The sequence below is a fragment of the Ursus arctos genome, unplaced genomic scaffold, assembly GCF_023065955.2.
Source record: "Ursus arctos isolate Adak ecotype North America unplaced genomic scaffold, UrsArc2.0 scaffold_11, whole genome shotgun sequence".
Taxonomy (NCBI): domain Eukaryota; kingdom Metazoa; phylum Chordata; class Mammalia; order Carnivora; family Ursidae; genus Ursus; species Ursus arctos.
The window spans coordinates 31,442,679-31,467,675 of NW_026622775.1; the positions used below are offsets into that span (position 1 = coordinate 31,442,679).

General features: G+C 39.6%; 1 protein-coding gene and 1 pseudogene across 8 annotated transcripts in view; one reads left to right on the plus strand and one right to left on the minus strand.

Annotated features, from left to right (window-relative positions):
* ZNF330 (zinc finger protein 330) overlaps window positions 1–24,997 on the plus strand; it is a 118,210-nt gene that overhangs the window by 17,196 nt on the left and 76,017 nt on the right. For 6 of the 8 annotated variants that reach the window (XM_057310087.1, XM_057310090.1, XM_057310085.1 and 3 more), the window contains exons 8-14: window positions 466–512; window positions 1,566–1,683; window positions 2,832–8,459; window positions 8,546–8,707; window positions 9,967–10,070; window positions 20,502–20,666; window positions 22,724–22,847. In XM_057310087.1, the coding sequence (XP_057166070.1) occupies window positions 466–512; window positions 1,566–1,683; window positions 2,832–3,106 (440 nt within the window). In that variant the 3' untranslated portion in view covers window positions 3,107–8,459; window positions 8,546–8,707; window positions 9,967–10,070; window positions 20,502–20,666; window positions 22,724–22,847. The remainder of the gene's footprint in view (window positions 1–465; window positions 513–1,565; window positions 1,684–2,831; window positions 8,460–8,545; window positions 8,708–9,966; window positions 10,071–20,501; window positions 20,667–22,723; window positions 22,848–24,997) is intronic. The other 2 variants (XM_057310086.1, XM_057310091.1) reach the window with 2 other exon arrangements.
* Window positions 9,212–17,697, minus strand: LOC113255434 (lanosterol 14-alpha demethylase-like; annotated as a pseudogene).

The following is a 24,997-nucleotide window of genomic DNA, read 5'->3' on the forward strand; positions in this document are numbered from 1 at the left end:
ACTCCCCACTAAGCGGGGAGCCCCACGCGGGACCCTGGGATCATGACCTGAGCCTCATGCAGGCAGACACTTCACCGACTGAGTCACCCAGGCGCCCCGTTTTTTAAGACTTAAGCATTATGTGATAAAGGGAAGAACTTCAGCCAGTGCCATGGAAAAAAGGATGTCTCACCATTTCAGTTTTCTAAATATAATTAATGAAGTTTGCCATCTCCTGGATCTGGAGAAATGGAAGATTGGAGAATCATTAGTGCCATACTAGCGAAAGAATGCTGGGTATGTGCACTTTGTTTTCTTCCTCCTGGCTGGGGATTCCATCCATTTTATGTGTCTTCTAGGTTATATTATGAGACAAGAAAAATGTTAATAATTGATCTAAATACCTCAAATATAAATCTGTGGAAAATAGTGTTTTTGTTCCAAGTTTGAATCTGGACATTATGTATTATGTATTTTTGCCCATAGGTGTTTCATGCAATCGACTTGGTCAGCATTCCTGTCTCCGTTGTAAGGTATACTTGTTTGTTTGTTATTTTTAGATTTTGTTTTTATTCCCAGTACTCCTCCACCTCAGATTATTTATAGCTGTAGCTATAAATTAATCTACGAGGGCCTTTAAACATTATGTAGTTTACTTCTTTAATTTGGAGATTGTGAAATTGAATTGGGAAAGCTGAGTGACTTTCCAAAGGTCATCCAGTTGGCTTATCTAATGTGACACTAATGCACATATCTCCTGAATCTTGGCTCAGTGTTTTTACACCTTAGGTTTATGGAGAATATTCTGACCAAAATGTTGAGGGTATATTTTAATTAGCATCAAAATTCACTTGCTTAGGAGAGTTTGAGTAAAGTGAGGATTTCCATAATGTTCTGTTTCCTTAGATCTTGTCTCCAGCATTTCCGTTTGTTAAAGATCACTGAACAGGTGCAGCCAATTCACTTCCTGTCAGAAACATGTCTCTGATTCTTCTGGTCCTAACCCTGTCTCTTCTTTCTCTCTCAGATCTGCCCCAATTTGACCAAATGGCTTTCAGGTGTTGTCTATGCTGTTTCCTCTGCCTTAGATTCCTCTTCCAATTTTGTTTACCCTCCTGTACCCTTTTTCTCCTTCAGATCTCAGCCAACATGTCATGTTTCCCAGGAAGCCTTTCCTGAATCCTGTAACTGGTTTGGTGCCCCTCCGCTGCTCTTCCCTTTCAGTGCACAGTGTCTCGCAATTACCTTTCCTCTTGTCTGTGTCCTGGTTAGGTTATATATCTGTGAGGGTGAATACGCTATTCACCATTATGTCATCAGGGGCTTTGTGTTATTTATGAATGAATCAGTGTGGCTAGTCATACCCTGTATATAGTTTCTGCTTTATGTTAGGTCATAGTTCAGAGAGGTCTGGCAAAGACTATTTCCCTTAAGAAATTTAAATCAGGAGTGTGACCAGTCCTAACAAAAGTCTTAATCTCTACCCTAACAAAACTGCCTTTAAATTTCCTGGAAATATTGAATGATAATTTTGTATATTTTTTGAATTATTTATTTACTTGCTTATTTTTACTTCTCCTATATAGGCTTGTTTCTGTGATGATCACACAAGGAGCAAAGTGTTTAAGCAAGAAAAAGGAAAACAGCCTCCCTGCCCCAAATGTGGACACGAAACTCAGGAAACTAAGGATCTCAGCATGTCAAGTAAGGCTCTTCTTAAAATATCAATAGAGTGATTTTACTTTCTTGCTTAGACAACATTTATCTCTTTTTTTTCTCTTTCTATTTTTGTTTTTGCCTCTTCTTCGTATATGAAAAGATGAATGTGTTCTCTTAAGCAAATGGAATTTTACAGCCTTGGAAAATTTGTGGGTGAAGTTTCTCAATTTAACTTAAGAAATACACCATCATTCACTTTGATATTTGGCATTTGACTCAGTTAATGACATAGTGAATACTGAAATTTAAGACCAAAAAGTGATTTTTCTGCCTTTGCTGAAGCTTTCCTTGTTAAATAATTGAGCAGCTATAAATCTTTAATATTCGAGTGCTGGTAATCTTCAGTGCTTGGAAGTAGGAATTCATTCTGAAGCTTTTTGTAGGTGTGTGGTATTTGAGCAGCTATGCGTATTATGTAATATATCACTACTATAGGAAATTGTTTTGTGGTTTTTATATAACTTTTCTATGAAGGAATAACACTACTACAAACAAGCTTGTAGTAACACAGCTTATAATTTTGTTAAAGAGAAACATAGAATGGATGGTTCCATAGAGTGGAACCAGAATTCTAAATGACTCTGACAGTACTTTTGTTTAATCAAAGATGTAGTTGTACAATGAGTCTCACACTGATGGTTTTGCTGATTTTTTGCACTAAACCATATTGCCTCTTAGAAGAAATGAAGGGCTTTGTCTTGTCGGACACCAGAAGTATAGAGTAGTTCTCTTAAGAAAAATGTAATGACATGAAATCAACAGTTCTGTGATTTGAAAATAAAATTTTAATCCATCAAATGAAGAGCATTTTAGTTTTTAACATGCCTTATTTGAATTCTGTTTAGAGAGTGCTGTTGTTCTTATTTTGTTTTCCAACTTTTTCTAGATTTAGTGAAATGACAGTGTTGTCTTTATTTTTTGTTATGTATGGTATGTATATAGACTCTGAGTAGGATAGAACTGATGGCTGTTACTAAGGTCTCCTTTCTTTCCAGTGAAGTACTAAGTGAGGAAATTAGGAAAATGGGAGTAAGAAGCAGCCAATCAAATTCATACAATTTTGTATACTGTAGAGGAAGGTGAAGATGTAAAGAATCGGAACAAGGTGCCATGTACATATCTGTCTTTTGCAGCACGCTCCCTGAAATTTGGCAGGCAGACTGGAGGCGAAGAGGGAGATGGAGCTTCTGGGTATGATGCCTATTGGAAGAACCTTTCTTCCGATAAGTATGGTGATAGCAGCTACCATGATGAAGAGGAAGATGAAGATGAAGCAGAGGATGATGAAGAGGAGGAAGATGAAGTTGGAAAGGATTCAGATGCTGAGTCATCAGATTTATTTACTAATTTGAATTTAGGAAGGACCTATGCCAGTGGTTATGCTCACTATGAGGAACAAGACAACTAGGAGAGCAGCTTGCCCGTGGGTGACCGTGTCTGAGAGGAGCCAGAATATGTGTGTTCGATGAATTGGGTGTGGATGTTCAGAAGTACTGTCACTTAGCCTTGTGCGGAAGACTAGTTCCACTCACGGGGGCAAGGAGTAGGGCATAGCATTTTTATAGGAACTGATAATCAGGCTTATAGTGTAAGAAAAAATGAATTCCGGATGTGAGATGTTTATTGATCCAAGCAATTGAAGCATCATGGATTGGAGTTTTACTGATTTCAGTAATCAGTAGGTTATGCCAATTAGATACATATACAGGATAAAAGAATAGGGTGGTAATATATTTGATTGAAATTAAATTGCTGTTTTTATTAAAAAACACTGCTTATATTCATTCTGTCTGATTTTGTAAGATGGTAATGGGTAAAACAAATTATTGCATTTTTCCTTGTAGGTCCACAGGATGAGAGTCAGATGTTAAATGCTGAATTTTCATTAAATATTCATATTATCTTAAGGAGTCATGATATGTATGTTTTAGCAATTACTCATTCATTTTTTTTTTCACAGTGTATGCCCTGAACAGTACCTGTTATTAATGCCTAACTGCGTAGACAAAGGTGACTACAGAGCTAGTTTTCAGAGACACAGAGACAGAGACGGTAGTATTACACAGATGCATTATGCATTTGTCTTTGAATAAATCTAGTATTTCACTTATATACTTTTGATAGTTCTTGTTCTAAACTTTTTAAACTTATTTTGGAAAGCATTTCCAATATTTTTGTATAAACTGCTTCATTTTTCATCTGCTGTGCAAAATCGGTAAGAGATTAATGGAGTGGTAGATGGCAGAGTTATGCGGCCAGACCCCATCACTTGTGGAAGTGGAGAACAGGCAGTTGCTGGCACAGGTTCCAATTGTACACCTTGCGCTGGCGATGGATTGGGATGGTGTCCTTGAGAGGAATGTGTTAGTGCGTCGGCTGGCATTTGAGAAGGATGGAGAAAATTGTAGCTGTGAGGATAAAAGGGTTGGATGGCTATTGCTAGGCCATTCTTATTCTATAGAAACGTAATGAACAGCTGAGGGCAATAACGGGCCGGGGGAAGCCAGGTGTTAAAGCCAGAGGGCCTCTGGATGCACAGGAGCTAGTTTTCATCTCTTGCAGCAGGGTTGCTGAGAAAGCTGAGGCCCAAGCACAGGACATGATAGTCTGTATGGATAGACTTCAAAGACAGTTGCCAAGAAGGCAGGTCTGTTATGCGGTGGTCAGGGCACTTTTTGGGCAAACCCAGGACCCTGACAAGTGAGGTGGAGGCATCTGAATGGATGCTGCTGAAGATGTTCACTGTGCAGACTGGTGAACTTCCTGAGCCTGTAGTCGTAGCCCACCCCTCTCTGGTAAGGGCAGACACTCCCGCCCCGCCTCCAAGCTGGCTGACAATGCAGAGCTCTCTCCCCAAGCAAAAGGTGCCCCGTTTAGGACTTGTCCTATCTCCAGGCTACTAGATCTTGATCAGGGTTAGGTAACTATCATTCAGGTTAAGGAAAACTCAGCTGGAGAGGTGCTGGGCCTGCAGAGAAGAACAGAGTCTACCCCAAAGGAGCTGCAAGAATTGGCTAGCATGAACTGGGAGGAGCTTGAGGAGTACATGAGACAGGAAGCAGGGTGAAGATCAAGAGAGTCAGGTCGTAAACTAGGGGAGAATTTAATAGAATTTTAATAGCACCCACATAGGGTCCTTGGGTTGCAGGATAAGAGCGATCTTAAATTAATAGTATTTAACGCCCTGGTTGGGATCCTGGGAGATGGTGTACACTCACTACCAGGATGGCTCCTAGAAGCATGGAAAAAGCAATGGCTAATTCCAAGCAAAGTTGAAATGTGAGCATATTATTGTGACAGAGTGTGGAGGAAGGATTAAAAGTTGAAGGAAGTGGGTATGCTGGAATGGATAGATTATCTTTGGTTGGACAGTTCACCAGATGATTATGTTTCATAGAAGTAGGCCCACCAGACAAACCATCTAACAAAGCCATAAAGACATGTAACTGCTGAGAGGGCCACAAGGGCTGCTAAGTAGTTGAGTGGTAACTGTAGGCTTCTGGTGACAATAGAAACAAACTATTACAAAGTTTAATGCTGTTGGTAATGGGTGATAAGAACCTGAACCTAATAGTGGCCCAGTGGCAGTGCCTAATTGCCAAAAGTCAGGGGGCACAATTATAATGACTACAGAGGTGAGAATGGTTAGCTATTGGGGGGTCTGGCCTGCAGAGAGTTAGGGAGAAGGTTAACAAAATAGACCACCCTTAGGGGCAAAATTATTGGGTAGCCAGTGAGAGTACTACTCCATTCGTACCATTAGACAAGATCAAGGATGGATAACACGGAGGCTGAAGGATGGTCATCCAATAAAAAATTGTCATCCACTGCTCAGTTTGTGAACTGAGTCAGCACGATGCCTGGTGAGGCTTCTGGGTTTTTGAGGCAGCAGATACTTCACATCTAAGGGTAGTGTTCTGATCCATTTACCGGATGATGCAAAAGGCTGCCCGTTCTGAGTAGGGCGCACAGCAGGAAAGAGCTCTGTCGCTGGTCTAGATTGCAGTGTCAGCAGCCCTGCTTTCTGCGTCACTGGGTAGGTGCTACTGTATTAGAGGTAACTGTGGGTCAAAGGTATCTTGCAGCATGTGTGGCAAGCTGCAGCAGGAGACTCAAATGCCACCCCCCTGGGGTTCTAGAGGAAGGTCATGTCATCTGCACCTACAGACTTAGACATCTCCTGGGCCAGCATGGACTCCAGCTTACCAAAGTGGGCGTAGTTACCCCCACAGCAAAATGTCACTGTGAGCAACAGATGAATGCATCCTTGCTTTATGAGGCAGGTCAAACCAGCCATTCTAGAAAGACCAGTGGTTCGTTCTCAGTGGAATAGACACACATTCTGAGAATGGGTTTGCTCTTCTTTCTGGAGGGCCTCATCCAACATCATCAGTACCTGAGGGCTTATGGAGTGTTCAGTTTACTGAGATGAGACACCAGCTAACACTATGTCAGGTTGGGGGATCATCTTGAAAGCAAAGGAAGAGCAGGAATAGGCCTGTAACCATGGGATCCCAAAGTATCACATACTCCGCCACCCAGAAACTTCTTCCCTGAGGGTATGTTGTCATGGTGTGTGTGGTGAAGACACACTGAGACAGCAGCTCAGAGGCAGTACTCTGCAAGGATTTTATATCACCCTTCAAGTCACAGATTCTCACTGAATCAAACATACTTCTCTTCCATTGTGTTCCCAATAGACGATCCATGTGTGATGGGTTGGATAGTGAACCATTTTTGGCTTTTTATCAGAGACCAAGAGGTGAGACGAGATCGGCTTGGGCAGAGATAAGTGCCCCTTCTCGTCAGGAGGATGTAAGGCTGTTTTTACATGATGGTGACAGGAATATGAGTGGCATTGGGTTTTCTAGGTGTTCCTTTGCCCCCTCGTGACCGTAAATGGACATGGCAATCCACCCAGCCTATGAAGGGCATGATGACTAGATCCCTGGGGGATGAGGGTCTGGGTTAAGCCACTGAGACAAGCAGAGGTAGTAGGAGCCCCTGGGGTCTGCTCTGCTGCCATAGCTGCCTTGGCTGGATCAAGCCCTCCCCAGAACAAAGCATGCAGCTAATGCCTGAGTAACTGGTTGGGCTTTTTGGGCTCAGTATGACCCAACTATGACAAATAGCTATTAAGCTAATATCTCTGTACAGAATTTAGGAGCTGACACTTAATGTGGGGCAGATATGTTTTTCTCCTCCTCATTTTGGTCATGGTTTGGCAAACTCTTTGCTGGGATATTGTAATGATGTGGGTGAGGGTGACCTTTATGAGTCACCTACAGGCTTCTGCTGCTGCGGAATGTATTGCTCCATTTCAGAATGTGAATAGTCCATACAGCATGCACGCCTGTGCTTTACGGGATGATCCTGGTTACTTCTGTTCCTAATGGGAACAATTCAAAGGATGAAAGTTAATATATTAAATCCTTAATCATATTCTGTGGAATCAGTACAATGATAAATTAGACATATTGAAGCATTTTTAAATAAGGAAGTAGAATGAAAACATAGTGTTTCTGATAAAGAATCTTTGTGGGAAGGCAAGATAATATGCTAACTGCAATATGCTAATTTTCCTGTGTTGCATGGAGAAGCCTAGCCACAGGTCTGTCCAGACTCAAGTCTTTCTCCTCCACTCAGGACGCCTGCGGGGCTCCTTCTGGCTCTCCTTCCCTGTGCGGTGACTTGTAAACTCTTAAGGCAGTCAGTTGGGGCAATTGTAAGGCTCATCTTGTTAGCTTCTTATCTGTTAGGGATCACCATCCCCTTCAATACTTGATGTCCTGTGACTTAGAAACTATTATTTCATGTATTTTGTCCTCCCTGCTCCCCCCTCCCCCCCGTTTTTCCAGGTGAGAGAGTAAATCTGGTTTTCGCTACTCCAGTTGGGCTGACGTGTAGTATCTAGTTCTGTAGAGCTGTCCCTACATCGACATATTATTTTCCATCCATGTTTAGAAGGATTCTTAATATTAGCGTTCTTAGTATTTTTAATCTACCAAGGAAAGAAGGGATGACCAAAATCTAGTTGTAGTATTGTATCTATTCCTAACTGTTAACATAGTTAGATCAGTCATCTTGCCTTAAAAAAATCTTGTCAGTGGTCTTCCATCTGTAAAATAAGAATAATTCTTACTACTAACTTTGCATTTAGGTGATATCAATTATAAAAATTACATTCATTGCAAGTTTAATGTAAGTCCATGTTTTTATTTGTCAGGAGAAATCATGGCAACTAGTGATCTTTGTTTTTTTTTTCCCTCAGAGATCATTTTAATGTGAAAAACTCTGACAGCAGAGATTTTGCCTTCACAAATAGTTTAATATAAGTCCTCCAACATCTTTCCCTTATACATAAGGGAAAATATTTTGGCCCTATCTAGTAAAAACAGACCATGTGGTTAAATGACAGGTATATAGTCAGGTCCCCAGTTATTATTTGAGTCAATTCTTAAGCGGAGGCTTCACACAATGGGACCAGTGGTCCTACTCCCAAGGGCCCTGCTTCATACTGCCCTTATCTTAAAGCCAGAGTTCCTGATCTCTGATTTTGAATTAAAAAAAAAAAAAAAAAGATGGTTAACCTAAATTAAGTTTTAATAAACAGAACTAATAACAGAAACATCCCTAATTAGATTCCAGAGAGAAAGCAAGAAACCACCTAGAGCCAAAGAGAACAAAAATGATCCCTTCAGGACTTTATTTTGGGCTTTCACACACATGTGACCACATGGATCCAGATACAAATTTATAAGGTGAATAAATATGTACTATTTAGCAATTAGATCAAGTTACATGTCTTCAGTATTAATAATTATTAATAATTATCTTATTTTTTTAGGAAATACAATTATTAAGTCATTGTCAGATCTCTCAATTTTCTGGAGACAATGTTTCCGGTTAAAATTTCAAAGAACATTTTTCTACAACGTAACTCCATCATTGCTGAGTATCATCACACCAAAACAATTGATGGGATTCTCTTTTATCCAAGGCTTTAAATGTGAGTTTATTCCCTTTGCACCCATACTCACTCACACACACAAACATTACCAAGTAATGTTTACCTAAGGTTTCCAAGTATCTCAGTGGGCATTTATACTTGCAGATCTAGTCCGAGGTATGAATACCCTGAACTTACTTGCCAAGAGCTATGTGTGTTGTTAAAGTTAACACCTGGAAACTGTGTTTAGAATCTGTCAATTACCAATATCCCCCTAAATAATTTTTTACTATGAGCCTGATTTCCCTAAATAAAGCATAGATGGTAAATATCCATCATAAAACTATTAGGAAATATCTGAAGTGCCATTAGATTTGATGGAGCCATTTGGTTAAGAAAATACAAAAACCCTAAGTTAAGCTAGCTGTCTTAAAATTACACTCAAAAAAAAAAAAAAAAAAAAAAAGGACGACTACCCCAGGAGTTGTTTTGTAAACTCCATCATCTTCAAATGCTTTTACGGTTTACAGTGATGTGTCACATGTTAGTTCCTTGCAGCCTATTTCACTCTGATCTGCATTTGTATCGGATAACTGAGTTTTCAGGGGTGTGGATCATGGTTGTATAAATCGCAGTGGGAAGGTATCCATCAATGAGATCAAATTCATACAACAAAGTGTAGTGGACCCGATTGTCTTGATCTGAACAGGAGCAAAATTCTCCCCGGTACAACGATGATGCCCAGCTTCAAATGGCACGTAGGCAAACTTCTTTCCTGATGCTGGATTGTCCTGTAAGTAGCAGTCAGGATTGAAGTCCAGATGTTCTACCCAGGAGTGTTTAAGTCTTTGACTGACAGGGGGAGGAATGTACACCTGCTGTCCTGGAGGAATGGTGTAGTCTGTCACAGTCTGAGGAGTTTTGGCCGTTCTCATCATGGTCATCATAGGAAGTCAAAGTCTTAATGTTTCCTTTATACAGTGATCAAGGAAATTTTGATCCTTCAGCTGGTCATAAATTAAAGGAGGCAGATCTTCACAGACTGTTTTCTTTCTTTCTTTTTTTTTTTTTTAAAGATTTTATTTATTTATTCGACAGAGATAGAGACAGCCAGCGAGAGAGGGAACACAAGCAGGGGGAGTGGGAGAGGAAGAAGCAGGCTCATAGCGGAGGAGCCCGATGTGGGGCTTGATCCCAGATCCCTGGGATCATGCCCTGAGCCGAAGGTAGACGCTTTAACCGCTGTGCCACCCAGGCGCCCCCACAGACTGTTTTCTAAGTAACATTTTTCTTGAACTGTTTTGTCTCTGGCCAAAAAGAAGCCCATCCAGGTGCCAGTGGTTGAGGACGTATGTCGCCCTGCCAGGAGCAGCCCCGTAAGCATGCCTGCCACCTCATCATCTGTCAAAGGACGCCCATCCTTGTAAGTAGAAGCTAGGAAAGTTTGGAGAGTGTCGTCAATGTTTTCTACTGACTCTCTTTGTTTCTGGGTTGCTTTACAGAAAATATTCTTGATCTCTCAATGAGCTCTGTCCCTGTATCTGAAACTGGGCAAAGGGAGCCAACCTGGCACCAGCCAGCCACAAGGCTGAAACCTCCATCCAAATCTGCAGAGTTGTGCCACTCTCTCACTGAGTTGACTTCTGATTTCCTTTCCACTTAGGAATGACTGGCTGTTAAAATTATGAGCTCAGGAAGAGCTTCAAACCAGTTTTTTTCTCTACTTTATCCCCAACTTGGAAAATATTCTTTTGTTCCCTTTTCACTTATAGAAACGTGCTGTCTAACGTGGGCCAAATTAAGACCACTTTTTAACATTTTCTTCTCAAAAAAAACCCTGGCTTAGACACATCCTGTGCAACTCCCTTCCCAAACACAGGTGTTGTAGGGTGACTGTAGACATCGTCTGCATTTAGGTCTTCATTTTTACCGTTAAGAAATAGTGCGGCAGCATCACTACCCGGAAGGTAAGTGAATATGTCTTGCTCACCATGGTAAAACTAAATACAGGTCCATACTTCTCATACATTTCCTAGGAATTCAGTTGGACTTTTCCCAAATGCTATGGCCTGTCTAAGGAATGGTGTTGGAGAGTAATGTACACTGGACTTTTCTCTGCGGTTGGCAGGGGGGCCAGGTGGCCGACTGCGGGGCAGAGCAGGTAGACTAGGCCAAGCATCGAGGCTCCGGCCATCAGCAGTGGTGATAGGGGGGTAGGAGTTTGCCGCCGCCCACCCGCTCCATGGTCTCCCCAGCACCACCAGCCCACCTGCAGGAAGCCCAGCACCAGCATCACCACCCTGCAGCAGGCACCATGGTTCACAGAAGACGCTGGAGGCCAAGGTCGCCCCACTCCTCCCAATCACTGCAGCCAGAGAAAACAGCAGATGGGGGTCCAGAGGTGGCCTGGACCCCCAGGTCTCCAGATCTTTGATTAAAAAAAAAAAGACTTTTAAAAGTTATATTTCCATATACAGAGAAGAAAAATCCTAAGGCTAATTTGGTGAGAATCCTGTAGCTTTGATGGATCTTTTGGGTAGCATTTTTTTTCTTATTTCTATACCCTAAAAAAGTTAAGCTCTATGGCTCTGTGGTGTCTGAGAGGAAGGGATAAATAGAAGAACAGCACTCTGTAGGTCCCCAGTGGATTTCAAAGAACCCTAAGGGCCTCTAGTTCTTCACCCTATTCAGGAGTCTTCCACAGAGCACTGCTAAGTTTATCCAAACTATTTAAACACTGTGCTCTTCTTCCTCCTCCCCTCCTCCTCCTCCTCCACCTTCCTCCCCCCTTCCTCCTCTTCTTCTTCTTTTAGAATTTTATATAGCTGTGCCTGTATCTTTACAGGAAATGAATACTATCATATAAACGTTTGTTAACTTAATCATACATACCTGACTCGTGGATGGATCTTTAGATTTTTGGCAGCATTAAGAATCCTAGGATGGTAGGCAGAACAATGGCTTCCCAAAGATGTCAACGTCTTAGTCCCAGGAAACTGAATATGTTAAGCTACATTGCAAGGAGGAATTGAAGTAGCAGATGGAATTAAGTTTGCTAACCAGCCGATTTTCAAATAGAGTATTTTTGATTATCTGGATGGGCCTAATGCAGTCAAAAAGGTTCTTAACGGTTGGAAGAGGGAGGCAGCAGAAGAGGTCACAGTGCTGTGGTGTGAAGAGGATGCCCTTTTTGGCTTTGAGTGTGAGGAAGGGGACCACGAGCCAGGCAATGCAGGCAGCATCTAGAAGCCAGACAAGGCAAGGAGACGGATACTCCCCTGGAGCCTCTGGAAAGGAAGGCTACCCCACCAACACCTCGATCTCAGTGTGGGGAGACCTGTGTCAGACTCCTAACCTGCAGAACCTCACGATAGTAAATTCGCATTGCTTTAAGCCACTAAGTTTGTGGCAACACAGAACTCACCCACTGAGTGCTCTCTGAAACCTCACTTTGGCCTGTTTCATGTGATAACAGGATCAACTGTGTTCACATAGAACAGTTATTATTGCCAAGCAAAATGTAAATGCTCCCAGAGTTGACTGTGAAGTAGTAATTGGCTAACCTCTAAGTTAGGTATGGAAATTTACAGCAGTACAACATGTCAAAAAGAAAAAGTAGAAGGTGAGACGCCTGGGTGGCTCAGTCGGTTAAGTGTCTGCCTTCAGCTCAGGTCTTGATCTCAGGTCTTAATCTCCTGGGATTGAGTCCCACATCAGGCTCCCTGGTCAAGGGGGAGTCTTCTTCTCCCTCTACCCTTGCCCCCTGCTCGTGATCTCTCTCTCTCTCTCAAATAAATAAAATTTAAAAAAAAGAAAAGAAAAAGAAAAAGTAGAGGGTAGAAAGCAGGAAGTCCCCCATAACATTAGCACATCTTTTGTGTGTTTACAGTCATGAAACTTGAAACTGACTCATGGAATGCTCTATTCTTTGGAATGCTATTCCCAGGCCACAATGCAAAAAAATGTCAAGTTGTCGATACCGACAGTCATCATGGCTGTTATATTTGGCTTCTGAAGTTCTTTATTCAGTATTACCAAGAGCTTTTTGTAGACTAAGGACTAAGTTATTAAAGAAATCTCAAAACAAACTCGTTCTAAACATTGGAGAAGTAAGATTTCATTACTTAAGAGTTTCCCTGGGCTGATGTGTGTGAGAATCACACTTGAGTGAATATAAGACAATGTGCAGAGAGAGAAGAAATGCTCTGTGACTGGTTTTCATATTTGAGACTTGCACAGCCCTGAGAATGTAATCGTGGACCCCCACAGGTCCATGGGATCTACCAGTTGGAGGGCATAGCTCTTTTTGTGCAAAACCTATGAGCTAAGCATAGATATAAAAGACAGTAAAAGTAGCAACAGACTCTTTAAATAGCTCATGCAACTGTACAGAGAAAAATAGTTTCACAGAGTTGATGCCAGAAATGACTACAATATAGTAGAATCAAAATTATAAATATTCTGGGTGCACACACACATAATGCTGTTTTAAAATTTGAAATTTACATGTTGCCCATGTAATAACTTTATAAGCTGGTATATTGTGTATTATACAAAGTTAGTATAAAGGGTTCTTTGTTTACTTGATTCTAATCTTTGATTTCAAGTTTTTCTTCACCTCTGAGAGAAGAAGAGTGTTTTAGAAACACAAGGAAAGCAGGGTTCACGTAGTCTGTATAGTTTTGACCTGTAAGGATGTGGGGAAACCGCCTTCTAAGCCCATGAGTGTACAATGTACTGGATGAGCTCATCGAATTATCTTACTCTGCTGACGGGATCTCTCTCTTTTTTTTTTCTTTCTTCCATTTATTTATTTCTTTAAATTAACATACAACGTATTATTTGTTTCAGGGGTACAGGTCTGTGGTTCATCAGTCTTCCACAATTCACAGTGCTCACCATGGCACATACGCTCCCCAATGTCCATCACCCAGCCACCCCATCCTTCCCACCCCTCTCCACTCCAGCAGGATCTCTATTTTTAAAAAGAAATGTTGTACTTAATGCCACTAGACAATCACTAAAAAACAGTGTTACTGAAGCTTTATTGTCCTGGAAACTCTTTTTGTTGGATAAAAGAAAAGTTTAAAGAAAAGATTTTTTTTTCCCCTAGAATTTCAGTCTCATATGCCGCCCAGGCCTCTCAACCCAGCTTTGAACTTGAGTCTAAAGAAAACGTTTGATCTTCTTTGTCTTTCAACTTGACAAAATGTCCTTCTTCGTTGAAATCCCCGTTTTGTTTTATGTGTGCTTGTCAATGTGTTTTAAAAATGAAAAGCTCTTGGGGGTAAGGTACGAGTCTTTTTTGTTGAACTTTTGAATGTCCTCCTAAGTGCCTACTCCACTAGCTTGGCGTTCCAAAAATATTGCTCATTAAAACGCTCATCTTCCGATAGTGGTTTGGAAGTGGTAGTAGTAGGTACTGGGTTTAGCTTCTTCACTTAGAGGTTTTTAAAAGCAAAAACATTTCATTCCCTTCAACAAATATTCTTAAGGCCCTTGTGCATGGCAGTAACTAATGTGCATTGATAGATGAACTCACATAGCCTGTAATATGACCAAGTCGTGCGGTTGAAACATAAGAAACTTAAGTGATTCATGGATTAAAAAAATTTTATTCACTTACTTGGACAAGAAAACCTAACCTGTTGCCAAATGATGTTACTTGGTGAAGTGACCAAGCTGTACCAGAATCTAGCATTATAATAGCTACCCTCACTGAATAAAATAAATATACAGAGAAAAAAGCAAAGTTATACTTTCTTAATCAGGTAGGGATTTTGCTTTAATTCTGTGCAGAACCCTAATGACCTAGGCTGAACCCCATGAAAAATTCTTTCTTAAGCACTACCAGCCTGAAATGCCCACTCAGTGTCTCTCTTCCGTGAAAGTAGGGTGTGTGGACAGGGCAGGCGGGTGAAGAAAAGCCCAAATAGGAACCAAATGGTCATGGTAGAGAACAATACAGGAAAGAAATATCGTTTATTAAAATGTGTCCCATAAGTCTACATAGAATAGCAACGATATCCCAGTCCTTGTTCTTAATGATCTTCTCCAACTCAAGGATTAACTTTTAATAGGAAGCCTCTGATGTTGCCTTCACTTTTTAGAAATAAAGTAGAAGTATGTCTGTTCTCATTTGAGATCAAACAACTTGTCCATCAGCTTTCTGCCTTGGCAGGAATCCTATTCCAGCTGAAAACTTGCCATTAGAAAGAATGTATTAGCTGCTAAGAGAGCCATTAATAAGTAAGGATATAATCATGTGTAGTTCAAGTAAATGCATTTGCATAACACTTTAGACTACCTCTTGAATAATAAGGCATTCACTGATAAAATCAGAGATTTTTTTTCTCCCTGGCATTTGTCATTTACTCACTTTTGATTTTAAAAAGGCACTTACTTTGGCTGGCCTTCAGAGAATTTCTGACTGTTTAGCCTGCTGATGTCTTTTAATGCCAGAGTGCAGCACTGCCGGTGACCTTCGTTTATATTTCAACCATGAGCTAAATCTAGAAATAGACATCAGAGCACACTGCTATGTTAGCAAACTACATCACAGAGACATCATTTTTAAGGATAACTGAAGAGTTTTGTTCTTTACACCACGGGAAAATAAGGAAAATCAACATGACTGCGGCAGACAGTGAGGAAGACCGGCTACCCATAAGAAGAGGAAGAACTGGATCCCCCAGGGCTCCCTGGTCCAGTCGGGGGGCTGCTGGGGGAACCTTAAAGCCTATGGCAGAAATGGTTGGTGGCGTCGCGGCCACACATGCAGCTTTTAGCAGTGGGAGCAAATACGTCAAAGAGACTATTAGAGTCTGTGATGTCACCCCCCTCATCCCTTTTTCTTAATGCCAGTCTGGCTTTTACCCTTCCCTTGTGCCCATTTCTCAGAGACTACTTTGGACAAGTGTACCAGGGATCACCAATGCTGCTCTCAAGGATCAGCTCCTTGTTTGTGTCCTTAGCCTATATCAGCATTTTACACTGATGACTACTGTCATTTTCCTCCGGCATTTGTCCTTTGTTTTCTACCATATCACACTCCTCCAGTTTTCCTCTTGCCTCACTGACCGTCCCTTCCCCATCCCCATTCCTGGCCATTGCTCCCCAGTGAGAAGATCAAAAGAAAAAGTATTTAAAATTTATTTTAGCAACTGAAAAATACACACTTTGAGGGATATAGATAAACTAGCTAAATATACGCTTGCTTGTTAATTTGATTGCCCATATTAATAATCACACAATTAATAGAATAATATATGAATGGAGAGATATTAATTTTTCCATTCTCGCATTTCATGAAATAATTCTATGCAAAATCTTCACTTGTGGCCTTCGATGTCAGTCGCTGTTTTCAGTAGAGCCACTTTCAAGTCCTTGAATATAGTTTCCCTGAATACATCCATTTAAGATTTAGCCCTTTTGGAATTTTGAATGATACTATCACTGAAAGTGGTATTATCCCATTAGGGACATTGGTACAACATTATTTGCACAACATTGGGACAGCAATTTTTTCATTTGTCTTGTAGATGCCTATTCATGATCTCCACAATGTAATCACTATCTTTCTTTTAGTAATTGCGGCAGGGTTGCTTATAAGGATATCTAACACTCGTAATTGTGAAATCCTACCTTCCGTAATAATTAAATCGGTATTTTATTTCTAAGGCCTGCATTTTATGCAAGGTGGCTTCCAGTAGCACGTAAAACTGGAATTAATTGAAGTCCTTTGTGCCTGGACATAAGATCAATTTTCCTAAATATTAACTTTGATTTTCAAATGGAGTTATCTGCTTATCTGAGTTTTTGGTGTCCTTGAGATTAGTTTGTTGTCATTTTGCACAGAAATTGTGTTGATTTCTGGCTTAAAAATGCAATATTTAATATGTTGACTTACCATATTGTCATGCACTTTTGTTCCTTAAAGTTCAGCTTTTAAATCTCTTCATTCTATTTATAATATAGCAAATGTTAATCTCTTTTAAGGAGTTTTTGAAAAATGTTTGTTTCTGTTTATAAGCTTAGTTAATAAAACATCTTCAAATATTTTAAATAGCATTTATAAATTTAATCTATTAATTTCATTTTGTATGACTTTAATTATCTGGCTTTAAAAGATAAACATTCTCAAGTACTAAAAAATTGTATAAATCTAACAAAACAAACTTATACATATGATGAAACAAGTTTCAGATGGTCCAATACTATCATGTAGTAAAATGCAAACTCCAAACCCCAAAATATAAATTACTCAGCTATGGATTTTAAATTGTCAACTCAAATAGGTCAAATTTTTGTGATCATTACAACCACGTTATATCACCACATATGCAGAGTCTTTTTTTTTTTAAGAATTATTTATCTTACAGAGAGAAAGGGAGAGAGAGAAAGAGAGCGAGCAGGGAGAGGAGCAGAGGGAGAGGGACAGAGAGAATCTCAAGCAGGCTCTCTGCTGAGCGCAGAGCCCAGTGTGGGGCTCCGTCCCATGACTCTGAGATCACGACCTGAGCTGAAATCAGGAGTTGGTGGCTTAACTAACTGAGCCCCCCAGGCGCCCCACAGATTCCTTCTTAAAAACAAAAACAACAATACTCTGGACTGATTCTCCAATCTTCTTAAACTTAATTTTATATCTTACTGGTATTGAAAAATAAGTGTTTATTTAGGAAGACAGTTACTGAGATTATTTAATATAAACCCAGTTAATATATCTGGGTTTTATGAACTGACTAAAGCCAATTCGTTATTTTTGGTAAATGTTTATTGTCACTTATTGTCACCAGGATATAATGCAAACAAGTGTCAGGAGAGATTCTACCTGCCACACCAATGTCTTTTAGTGAGCAATCACGTCACAGTAATGTTACCCGTTCTGTAAGTCTCTTGAAGTCATAGCCCTGTTCTTTTTGGTGCTTAACAGCTTTTTATAGCAAGGCTTACCTAAGGCAAATTTGGCAGTATTCTCGTATCAGGAATTGGCCAATCATCTTAGATTCTAGCAACCGGGAATCTTCAGAACCAGCAGCTGGACAGATCATTTTGGGATCCAGTCTAGGGTGCTATACCTAAATGTATAGGTTACCGGAGTCTGGATTTTCACTCAAACAAATGTTGGGAAATGTCTTTATAAGATTCCAAACAGTCTAAACAATATTCTTTTTTTTTTTTTAAAGATTTTATTTATTTATTCGACTGGATAGAGACAGCCAGCGAGAGAGGGAACACAAGCAGGGGGAGTGGGAGAGGAAGAAGCAGGCTCATAGCGGAGGAGCCTGATGTGGGGCTCGATCCCATAACGCCGGGATCACGCCCTGAGCCGAAGGCAGACGCTTAACCGCTGTGCCACCCAGGCGCCCCCTAAACAATATTCTAAACAGCCCTGTACTTATCCTGCATATCACTAATTTTTACCGATGAGAGGCCTGTTTCTTACATGCATTATGTCAATTTTCAAAGCCCTGGCTATTGCTAAGAGCTAAACATAGTTGAAGTACATTTATTAGTCATCCCAAGATTGTGAACTTTCCAATTAAATGATGGCTAACCACATTTGAAATGTAAATTCCTGATTTGAGCAACTGGCCTCTCCTAGATGTAGACTGAAACTAACATAAATTTTTATCACACTGGTTATATTCAACAATATAAAATAAATTATAGGGACACCTGGGTGGCTCAGTTGGTTAAGCATTTGCCTTTGGCTCAGGTCACGATGCCAGGGTCCTGGAATTGAGCCCTACATCAGGCTCCCTGTTCAGCGGGGAGCCTGCTTTACCCTCTCCTTCTGCCACTACCCTCTGCTTGTGCTCTCTCCCTCTCTCTCAAATAAATAAATAAAATCTTAAAAAAATAAATTATAAATACAGAGGTGAAAGATGCATACTCATTAAGGAAGTCAATTACCATCCTAGTTAATTGAGTTTATGTACATTCTAGCCATGCAACTGTCAGTCACTACAATGGGATATACTGAACTTCATTTTTGGTTGCTATCTCAATGACTCTAAAAATCAAAGTAGATACATAACTTTGTTCTATGGATTCATATTATACATACTGCATAACTCTTTTTTGTACTCAAGGAAGTTAGCATGTCCTATTTGGCTTGATCACTTGACTGGATTTTCCATTTGGGGGCTCTTTGGGATCATAAGGAATGCAAATACTGTTTTACTTTATTACTCTTTAACTTTCAATTTGATAGAATCCTTTGTTCCTACATGTAATCTCAGGATTCTCGAACTCTTATGGATATTTCCATTAATTCTACATATTTCTCATGGTTTTGTCTGACTTTTGATTACAACTTATAAGGTCAGATATGATTGCTATTATGTGCCATCCTATGAGACATTCAATATAGGAATGCCTTCTTTTCTGAGTGATCATTTTTATAAAGAAAATAAACCAGGTTATATTTACGTACATATGGTATATAGCAAAAATCCCCAAACTTATATGGCCAACCCTAACACCTTCCTGAATTCTAGAGTTGTATTTCCAACCATCCAACCATTGAATTTTGCACCCACCTCTTCAACCACTCCTCCCTGTGTCTTTCCCCTGTCAGCACAAAACCACCACATTCAAGCATTTCCTTAGGCCAAATACTTATGAGTTGTTCTTCATTCCTGTCTCTCTCTTTTTCATTCCTCCCACCCTGCCCGTCACCAAGTTCTGTTGCTTCAGCCTGTAGAACAGATCCTAAGTCACCCTTGTACAAGTCACCATCTTTCTCGGCAGAACTATTTCAACATCCCATAACTGGCCTTGCTGCTCCCCTCTTGCCCCTTTATCATCCTTTCTTCATGCAGTGTTTGTTACAATTGAGATTAGATCTTTCTCCTCTGCCCAAAACCCTCAAAAATTTTCTTACCACACATGAAATGAAATCCAAACTCCTTACCTTGTGTTATAAGATGAGACCTTTGCAGTTTCTCTGACCTCATTTCCTAGCCCTTTCCTCACTCACTAGACACCAGCCAAAGAGCTTTTATTTTCCTCAAACTCACTGAGCTGATTTCTGCCACAGGGCCTTTGCCCTAGCCCTTCCCTCTGAACAGAACACCATTTCTCTTATTTAGGAAGATTGATTCTGTTTGGATAATTAGAATTTCAATGTAAATTTATCTCCTTAGATAAATTCTCCTGCCCATCTAATCCAAAGTAGCCCCTAGTCACTCTCTTTCATTTCACTCTATTTTAATTCTGTCCATTACACTTAGCAATAGTTATCTTTTTCATGTTCACCATTTTTTATCTCTAATAATACATGCAGATGATGTTTATTTCGTTCACTACCATAATGCCAGGGCATGTGGGTTGTGATAGGCATCCAGTGTAAAATTTTTTGTTTGTTTAAAGATTTTATTAATTTATTGTTGTGAGAGAGAGAGAGAGAGAGAAAGAGAGCTTGCAAGAGCAGAGGGGGAGGGGCAGAGGGAGAAGCAGACTCCCCGCTGAGCAGGGAGCCCCATGCGGAACTTGATCCCAGAACCCTGGGATCAGGACCTGAGCTGAAGGCAGACGCTTAAGGGACTGAGCCACCCAAGTGCCCTTCAGTGCATATCTTTAAAAGAATAAACATTCAGAATATAATCCAGGTCTCAAGATGTCTATTGACAACCTCCGTTGCATATCCCGAAGGTACCTCGTCATGTAATCCATAATTGCTTTCTCCTGTGGCCCCTGTGATAAAGACCATAAATCACCTGTCAATGCAATATTTTTGGATGCCCTCATAGATTAGGGGGCCCAGAAAAGATTATTCAGAGGCTACATTTTCTTAATATATATTTTATTTTATCTTATTTTTTAAAGATTTTATTTATTTATTTTACAGAGAGAGAGACAGAGAATGCAAGCAAGGAGAGTAGCAGAGGAAGAGGGAGAAGTAGGCTTTCCGCTGAGCAGGAAACCCGAAGCGGGGCTGGATCCCAGGACCCTGGATCATGACTTGAGCCAAAGGCAGCTGCTTAACCAACTGAGCCACCCAGGTGTCCCAGAGGTTACATTTTCTTAATATTTTCTTTTTGATCTAGTCTACACATTCAATTATTATTATATTTATTAATATGGCAATTTTAACCACTTACATTTATTTTAACCATTTATTTACATTTTTTAAATATTCCAAACTACATTTAAATATCTATATTAAATTTCTTTTAAATGTACTTCATCTGACTCACTAACAAGCAAAACCTTCCCAAGTACTTAATAAATTCTTGTAAGTCTAGAAAACGCTTATACATAAGCTGAATTAAGATTCCACATTCTTGGAAACATTCCATTATTGTTACGAAACTAGTAAAATTGTAATGTAAAACCCCAAATCTAAGTCAACTATCATTTACACATTTTTGTTAGAATTACAAAATTAATCAAAGAAGAAAAATTCCCTTAAACCTAAAATATCTAATATGCACAGGTTTTTCTCCTTCACCCAAAAAATGGTAACATTACAAGTAGATTTTATTTACTTCATAATTTTGATACTTAAGTCAACTCTTCCCAGGGTTGAGAATATAATTATGTAATGTCATACAGTTTTGATGTTACCACCCCAAGCGATTTTCAGGGTTCGCTTCTCAGCTGGCTGAGGTTGCATACCAATAAGCAGTCTGGGCTGGAAGTGAGGCCTTACACTGCAAATGTGCAAGGTGAACTTTTGTTTTTTTATGCCACCACCTGTCAGTCCAAGACTTCGAATGGTGATGTTAATGCCCTCCAGATGGGTCAGACTTGATGTCTTTTCCTTGGACTCCACTGACACATTACATAATTCTCACATGAGATGAATTTGCTACCCCCTCCCAATATTTGCAGCTCATTTTCTTCTCTGAATAAATTGGATTGTTTCTTTCTTTGCCTTCTAAAGTATTTAATTGTCATCTGATTGGATCCTGCATCTATTTTAAATATTTTTCTTGCTCTCCTTCTACAATTTCAAGGTCATAATAATATCACCCCAAGGCAGAAACATGAAAATAAGCCTGCATTTTCATCCAACTTCCCCATATCACCTCTCTTGATTTTCTCATTGATCTCAAATTTATTCCCTCCTCACTCCCACTGCCGTTGCCTTAGTTCAGGTTGTGATTTTTTTCCCCCTCACTTGGACTCTTGTTCTTCTCCACAACTATTCAGCCCCACTTAGCATTCCACACATCTGTCAAAGCGATTTTCCTTAAATGCAAATCTGCTCATATCATTATGCTTGAAGTCTTTTCATGGTTGTAGGTAACCTTCAAGAGGAAGTTTAAACTTCTTGGCATGGCATTTTCATCCACCCATTTATTTTCCATCCATTCTCTATCCACCAAAGAGATAGTTCCTACTTGCTGCTGGGTGTTCCATTTTCTCTGTCCTATTTCTATCTGTAAAACCTTGCTTATCCTTAATTTTTTTTTTATTCCCTTACTTTCCCAACCACCCTATCTTTAGATAGATTGACCTATGTCCTGTTCCTCAAATATGCTACGATCTCTCATATCTTGGTTTTCCTCTAGAAGTTCCTTCTGTCCAGAATTCCTCTCCTTTCTCAGCCACTGGACTTCATTGGACTCATTTCTCAAAGTCTAACTCAAGCAACACTTTCTCTAAGATGTCTTACATGATTTGCTTCCTTATTTGGGATCAGCTATAACTTTTCTAAGCTACCATGTACCCTTATGCATTTACACACATATTAGCATTAATTACAGTGTTGTAATTCATGATTTTGTTGTCCATCTCTTCAAATTCACTGTTTTTATCTCTACATCTCTAGTGTATAGAACAAATTAGGCATCCTAAAAACTTTTAAAATAGGTGAATAAATAAATAAATAAGTGAGTGAGTGAATAAAAGAAGCCCATCTTTCAAGTTGATTATGTTTGGTCACCAAGCCACCCCTAGGGATAATCTTTAACTGTCACTTGACAGTTCAAAAAGTTCATCTTCAGTTAGGGTGTCAAGTTGGGTCTCAATCGCTCATTTGAACAAACAAGATATAGTCTGCAAAATCTTGAGGGAAAACTTGTATTTCTTTTCTGATTTTTTAAAAAATTTTATTTTTTGTAGACTGTACACCCAATGTGGGGCTCAAACCCACAACTCCGAGATCAAGAGTTGCGTGCCTACTGACTGAAGCAGACAGGCACCCGAAAACTTGTATTCCTTGAAAGCATTAGCACAAGAACCAAAGGTAGGAGACTACTTTCTTCTTTATCATTCATATACATTCTAAAGGCCTTAAAAAATGCAACATAGATTCAGAAAACCACACAAATCAAATATGTGGACAGATGGATTATTATAAACCAAACAACCACGTCAAGACATTTTTCTAGTTACCACAGAAAACCCTTCCATGTATTCCATCCTAATCACAATTTGCTCCCACCCCCAAAAGTAGGTAATCATTTAGGTAATCACTTATGTTTTAAAAAGTAATTTTATTATCCCAACATGCATACCTAGATACTGTATTTTAGCTTTGCCCATTTTTTTAAACTTTGATGTATCTTTTAAATGTCTTTTCATCTCTAGGCTCCTCTTCCACCCCTTTTATTTGCTGGCAACTTATCTGTTGAAGAAGTAAGGCCGTGTGACATGTAGAGTTTCATACCATCTGGGTTTTTCTGATTTCATATTCTTGGTGAGGCTCTGTGTATTTTTGTGTCTTTGATGTTTCCTGAAATTGGCGGCTGGATCCAAAGGCTTGATCAGACTCACATTTGATCTCTTTGGCAAGATTGTAGGTGGCTTTATGTTCTCTCACCAAGAAACACATATTTTTGGTGGCCTTTCTTTTGGACATGTCAGCAACGATTGATACACATTAATTCATTAGATGTTGCAATTCTTTTTTTTTCTTTTTTAAATTTACTGGAATAGTTTCGTAAAGAGACATTTCCCTCCTTTACAGTGGCACAGCTCATGTAAGAAATATATAATAAATGCTTGATTCTTTCCCTTCATTTTCTAGTTTTCAAAACAAATAGTTGATTTCCTGTTATCCTTTGAAACTGACCAATTAATTAAAATAAAAACATATCATTGTGAACTTTTGGATTTAAACATGTTACGGTTTTCATCTATGCATTACTTACTCTTGTTGAAGCTCAAAGTAACCAATCTTTGGCCAGCAGGGACCACTTCAGTTTGGCTCCCAAGTCGTTTGGATACGACCCTTGTTTTCTTTGATAGCCTTCTTGTATGTGGAATGAAAGACTGTTCCTGGCTTCTCTAGCACATTTCCTGCCTTGCGTCTAAAATACCTCCCTCCGGTGAGAAATGATATTTCGAAACCACTATTTAGGTGCTAGAGATGCTTATTGCTACTGGAATGGTCACTGTTTCTGACCAAAAAGACTCTATTTTTTAAAGAGCCAAGTTCTAAGAGTACTCAGTTTGTTATCCCAAGTGGATAGGGTTAGAAGGATTGGGATACACTGCTTTCCTCTACCCTAAATTACTTTAGCTAGCTGAGAATTGGTTGAAAATTTGTACCTCATTTTTGTCTACTTTTAAAATATGAATGCATTTAGTAACACCATGTCCCAGACAGCTATCTTCACGGTCATTACCAACCTGTGCTGGTCAGAGGCTATCAGGTTGAGAGTGAATTTAATGAATAACATAGCCCAGGGTTATCTCAGAGGCTGTCTTAAAACTTGCAGAGCTTTGCTCCTGAGTAAATTTTTTCTGGAAGCCTCAGGGCAATGCTTCCTCAACAAGAACTCTAATATAAATTTGAATTAAGCAAACATATACAGTGCAAGGGGAACAAGTGTTTAGCTTATCACTTCATGAATACAAACAAACATGACAGAATGAACAATCCTTGCCACAATCGTTTCACCATTTGTATGGTTTTTACTAAATAAATCTGTTTTAAAGAAATCAAATTTCTCATTTGGAAGAAACTTAACTTCTCATTTCTTATACAACTGTTATGTCCTTGAGGCAGATATAAATATCCAAATGAATCTTTTTTTTTTAGTAATAGCCCGTACATTGGCTTGAGTCATATTGAGTCTCAATTAGAGGTTGAGATTAGTTGTTGAACAAATACTAACGGCTATGATTTATTAAGGCCCTACTAAGTGCTGACTATTTTATACATGTTTTGTTTTGTGTTGGTTTGTTTCTGTTATTCTCACAATAACCCTGAAATATATGTAGTCATTTTTCCTTTTTATGGACTAGAAAATGGAGGGGCGCGTGGGTGGCTCAGTTAGTTAAGCATCTGACTCGATCTCAACTCAGGTCTTGATCTCAGGGTTGTGAGTTCAAGCCCTGCACTGGGCTCCACGATGGGTGTGGGGCCTACTTTAAAAAAAAAAAAAAAGG